Source organism: Glycine max, chromosome 15, assembly GCF_000004515.6.
Source record: "Glycine max cultivar Williams 82 chromosome 15, Glycine_max_v4.0, whole genome shotgun sequence".
In the NCBI taxonomy this organism is placed as follows: Eukaryota; Viridiplantae; Streptophyta; class Magnoliopsida; order Fabales; family Fabaceae; genus Glycine; species Glycine max.
The window spans coordinates 29,498,849-29,504,887 of NC_038251.2; the positions used below are offsets into that span (position 1 = coordinate 29,498,849).

General features: G+C 36.5%; 1 protein-coding gene across 1 annotated transcript; it reads left to right on the forward strand.

The window, feature by feature from the left end:
* Positions 1-427: 427 nt before the first annotated feature.
* LOC102664555 (uncharacterized) lies at positions 428-868 on the forward strand. Its single transcript, XM_006598430.1, has one exon. It carries the CDS (start codon positions 428-430, stop codon positions 866-868), a length of 441 nt encoding a protein of 146 aa, XP_006598493.1.
* The last annotated feature ends 5,171 nt before the right edge of the window (positions 869-6,039 follow it).

The window sequence follows — 6,039 nt, forward strand, 5'->3', positions numbered from 1 at the left end:
GATTAAAGACTTGATCAAATTTAATGAGGCTTTGCTTGGCAAATGGGGTTAGGAGTTGGCTAATAATCAGAACCAGTTTTGGGCAAGAATTTTATTGTCTAAATATGGCGGTTGGAATGAATTGCTCTCTTGTAGAAACAATAGTGATTTCTCTCATTGGTGGAAAGATCTAAAGATTGTATTTCAGCAGCAGGACAACAATAGCATCATCAATAATTTGAGATGGAGGGTGGGTTGTGGATTCAAAATCAGGTTTTGGAAGGACAAGTGGATGGGTGATGATTTAACTCTCCAAGACAAATATTCTACTCTGTATCAAATGAGTAGACAACAGAATTCTACAATCAACTTAATGGGTGACTTTGTTGAGGATAGATGGGAATGGAAGCTAAATTAGAGGAGAAACTTTTTTGACCACAAAATTGACATGGTAGCAACATTCTTGGCTGAGATTGAGAATGTTCACATCCAACATTCTAGCTTGGATATTCTAACATGGAGGGCTGATCCTAGTGGTATTTATTCCACAAAGTCAGCTTATAAACTGTTGAAGGAAGCTGATAGTGGTGCTATTGAGGATAGTGCATCAAAGATCATTTGGAATCTGAAAATTCCTCCAACAGCAATTGCTTTCTCATGGAGATTATTCAAAAACAAATTACCTACTAGGGCTAACCTTAGAAGGAGACAGGTGGATATGCCTTCCTATAGTTGTCCTTTATGTGAATCTAAAGAGGAAATTTCCAGCCATGTTATGTTCACTTGCACCAACACTAGGATTCTATGGTGGAAGGCTTTGAGATGGGTTAATAGAGTGGGCCCTTTTCCCATAGAGCCAAAGAATCACTTCCTGCAATTCTCTCACTGAAATAGGAAAAGCAACACGGACAAGAGATGGGAGGTTTTACGGATAGCCTTGTCCATGACTATTTGGAAACATAGAAATAACTTGGTTTTCAATAACCAAATTTTCAACCTTGAAAAAGTCATGGATGAAGCTTTATTCCATACTTGGTCCTAGTTAAAATGTATGGAGAAAGGCTTTCAAACTCATTTCAACCTTTGGTCAACTAACTTGAAGGACGAATTCTCTTAGAGGGGGGTTTGACCTATCTTGTTACCTTTATGTATTTGTCTTTTCTAGTTGGGTTTGGCTCATCATTGCCTTTTTAATTTCGTGTTATGTTTTTCAGTACACCTAGTACTGAATCTTATTTCTATTACAATATAGATTTTTGCTGTGCAAAAAAAAAACTATCTGAATATTCCACTATTTCTTTGCCAGACAGACAGAAATTTATAGCTGAAAAGCTCATACACTTCATAATAAGTGCTAGAGGCTTCACAGAACAGAAAGCTTATAATTATGTTATACTAATGCGACAATAATTTCTAGCATATTATCCTATTTCAATGCCTTGTATGGCTTGACAATAGTCTTTCTCATTTGACAAGTTAAAACCAAGTATAGCAATTCCTGGATTAAGTATGAAGTCCATAATACATATAAAATCTAAACCTGAAGTTGTGGCCTAAATTTTCTACACCAAGTCTTTCTTATAATAGAGTTGACAATTCTGGCTTGAATTTGCAACACCAACTCTTTCTTATATTGCTATGCTAGTGTATGACATTAGCAGATTTTATGTGTGATGTGTGTGCGTCATTAGGGTGTGTGTGTGTGTGTGATTAGGGTGTGTGATGCAAGCTCCATTGGAGCTTGTAGGCATAGGATCTTCTTCATCAATGGATTCCTTTGCTTCTTGGAAGATAGATGGCAGCGGAATGGAGAAGGAAGAGAGAGAGGAGACGCCACTTCAAGGAGAAGATGAGTCTAGAAGAAGCTCACCACCATAGGAGGCCATGGATAAGAGCTTGGAGGAAGAAGGAGATGAATGAAGGGAGAGGGAGAGAAGAGCACGAAATTTTGTGCTAAAAAAGAGCTCTGAAATCTGAAGTTAATATTCAAATGATCAAAGTTGAAAAAAATGCACACACATGACCTCTATTTATAGCCTAAGTGTCACACAAAATTGGAGGGAAATTCAAATTTCACTTGAATTTGAAATTGAATTTGTGGAGCCAAAATTTCACTAATTATGATTAGTGAATTTTAGTTATGGTTCAGCCCACTAATCCAAGATCAATTCCAAGATTCTCCACTAAGTGTGCTTAGGTGTCATGAGGCATGAAAAGCATGAAGGACATGCACAAAGTGTGACTATATGATGTGGCAATGGGGTGTAGTAAGCAAATGCTCACCTCCCCCTCTAAAATTTAATTGGATTGGGCTTCTACCAATTCAATTAAATTTATTTCCAACCACACACATCAAATATCCACTTAGTGCATGTGAAATTACAAAACTACCCCTAATACAAAAACTAGTCTAGGTGCCCTAAAATACAAGGGCTGAAAAATCCTATATTTCTAGGATACCCTACCTACAATATGGAGCCCTAAATACAAGGACCAAATATAATGACATCCTAGTCAAATATGTACAAAGATAATTGGACTCAACCTTGGCCCATGGGCTCAGAAATCTACCCTAAGGCTCATGAGAACCCTAGGGCCTTCTCTTGCATCTTTGGCCTAATCTTCTTGGAGTCTTCTATCCAATGCCCTTGAGGGGTAGGATTGCATCAGTGTGTGTGTGTGGCAAGGAAAAACAAACTCCACCAAGTCTTCCCTTGTCTCCAAAACACAATGCCAATTTGCAATTGCAACACCAATGTTTAGGTCCAATTGATTTAAGAGTGATCCAATTTAATTAGACCACAAATTCTTTAGTATAGCTTCTAAAATAAATTCCAAAACCTAATCAGATCTACTTCAGGCATAAACATGCTTGTAAACAGATTTGGAAAAGAAAGGGAAATTTGAATCCAAAATACAATTAAGAACAAGTCTGAGAATCCAAATCATTACACTTCTATAGCAATCACCAATGGAGAAACTAAAAATGCATAAAACACAAACAAGGAGGGGAAACCTTGAATCTGAAAGGTCACAACTACACAAATGGTCCTAGTCTATTTTTGCACTATGTTTTTCCTCTTTTATAACTAATTATCTCCTAATCCCAAGATTACCCTTATCCCAACTATTAGCCCATGGAATAAGCTTTTCAACGATATCTCATTTGCCTAACTTGGCCTCGAATTCAATGATATATGCTCAAAAGACAAAAGGTATGTCATGCATGCTCGCCCAATACTTCTGGTCTAACTCTAAAACTGAATTTTAACACCGAAATTCCCTAATTCATCCTTTTTACAAAGTTTGTAGATATCTTTATTAACTTTCCTAGAATATAAAGAACGTCATAATTAGAGATCTATAGCTTAAGTTATGACTAAAATGTTGATATAGTGTCAAAATATAACTAATGCTGTCAAAATTAAGACCAAGTTTGAAACCTAGAAGCAAAGTTAGACTCGTTGTTGACATAGTCAACTCAAATAAATCACACCACTATGCTCACTTAGTAGTTAATAGCATGATATACTAGCACCAATCATTAAAGAAAACCAAAAAGAAAGTACAGGATCACTGCTAGTCGTCCTATAAATAAGCCTTAAGATAAAGAAGCAGCTACAAAGTACATATTAATATCTAATTGCAAGTTATTTTTGTGATGATGTCAGCTTTACTTTGACTATATTTTCTGACCTAAACCTGAGGAGATTTCTAAGTTTGCATAAGTGCTTCATTTGCATGATTTTGGGTTCCAACAACTCTATCATTTTTCATTATTGATAGTGTCTTTCTTTGAGAAGATATGATTCATGATTAGTAACTTGTGTGATTTGTAGAAAGTGCTGGAAAAGGAGACTCAACCTCTCTTGGCCCAAACAGGATTGAATAGCATAAAGAAACAGCTCCAAACTGCTGATAACACAAAATCCAAAACTCTTTCCGAGCTTGATAAGGCCAAAGTGACATTTCAGGAACTGAGAAAGAAGCTGATGTGCCATCATTTTCTTCTATTTTCTAAACTCTTTTTGCACCATTTTAATTACTGATTGGTCTTAATTGTCAATTAATCAGACAGTTTTATTATTTGGGCTCATTTAGCTAATTTGATGTTTTTAATCTAATTTCAGGAATTAATGAAACATTGGGCTTAATCCGGATATTGGTTATGGACTTGAAGAGGGCAAATAAAGCAGCGCTTACCTTAGTTAATTTCTAATTAGGAAATTTCGCAATTTTATTTTATGTTGGTCAGTGTTTATTTCGTTTTGGGCCAGAGTATTGTAATAGGGCCCAGTGACTTTGAGTGACTCTTTTTAAATAGCAGCCTTGGGATTCGTGCAAGGCTATTCTGTTATGCTATTCATTATTCAGAGCTTTTGTTTTAGGGTTTTACATTTTCTGCTTTGATGCTACTGTTCACGTAATGCAATTTTACATTTTCTGCTTCTAATTACAATTTCGTTCTTGTTTCTTCTTCTACTTTCATTTTCGTTTCTGTCCCATTTACGTTTCTGTTCATATACATTTATGTTCGTTTACGTTTCTACTTCATGTTTCATTTACATTTTCTGTTTGAATCTATGGAAGGCTAAATATTCTGGTGTTGTTTCCTTTTGAGGACGAAGCCCAGCTCTCTTTGAGGTTTCGTTTATAATGTGGTTTCCTGGCAGTTTTCCCTTCACCAGTTGACCCAAATTCGTGAACATTAATCAGTGCACGCTTCGTGTTCGATTAATTGCCTTTGAGCCTAACTTGTGTTCATGCTTAATGGATGAAGGGCTAACTGGTGTATGTGGTGCCTAATCACGTATTGACAACCCTAAGTTGATTTTCGCTTAGTAAATTGAAATAGGGTTGTGTCGCAACCTACCCTTCGGCGGGAGGGCGACGCGAGACTCGCGGGATGCGTGTTCCACGAAAGGAATACGCGCGGAGTCGCCACCAACGTTTATTTGAGGAAAACGTCGGAAAAACCCGAAAAGACGCGATCTACGAACTTTTAAGTTGAAAGGTTCGGGAGTTGTATTTACGCACGGGGAAGGTATTAGCACCCCACACGTCCGTCCCAAGGGACGGCAGCCTTTAATCGAATGTGCAAACATGACTTTGATTTTTTATGTTCCCTTTTTATGTTTCTATATCCTTTATACCCTTTTTATATTTTTTTCTTTTTTGTGGTCGACAAGGGTGTTTCCCTTTGCTCCTACGTATTCCTCAATTTGTGATGAGGAAATCAGACCTACGTAGTTCTTTCGGAACAAAGTGTTTGGTTAAGTTGTTTTTGTCTTTTTTGCAAAATATGTTTTTTATTGAACAAAAGGTCATTTAAGGTGTTGAACCATTAAACGGTCTTTTGATTTTGAAAGGGGAGAAACATTAAGGCGTTGGACCATTAACGATCTCTTGTTTTTGAAAGGAGAGAAACGTTAAGGCTTTGGACCATTAACGATCTCTTGTTTTTGAAAGGAGAGAAACGTTAAGGCATTGGACCATTAACGATCTCTTGTTTTTTTGAAAGGAGAGAAACGTTAAGGCATTGGACCATTAACGATCTCTTGGGGTGGTCGACAAAAGCGGGGCTTTTGCTCCTACGTATCCTCAATGAGGAACTCAGACCTACGTAGTTCTTTCTTATCAAGTGATTCCCTTTTTTTTTTTTTTTACTTAAGTGGTGATCATTTTAAGGCGTTGGACCTTAAAAATGATTCATTTTTACTTAGTGAGAAATTGAAATGACAAACTTCAAAAGCCTATTTTTGTGGACGAGCTTGACTAGGCGAGTTGATTTTAGCCTTAGTTTCACTTTAGTTATTAATCAATTCGGTTAAGAATGAGAAATCCCAAAGAGAAAACGTCCGATTGATTTTCCGCTTTATTTTACTAAAAGATGTCTTTTTGATTATTATATTATTTTTTACCTCTTTTTGATTTCCAACGTGGTTACGGCATGACCGAACGGTCGGAATTTATTTTAACCGAAGCTAATGGATAATACAATTCAAACGTTCGGTGGAAATTTATTTTATTTTTAAGTTAAGCGAGAAACGACTTAAGTAA

Excerpts from the sequence above, each read along its gene's own strand:
- LOC102664555 (XM_006598430.1), top strand. The coding sequence starts at position 428 with ATGGTAGCAACATTCTTGGCTGAGATTGAGAATGTTCACATCCAACAT.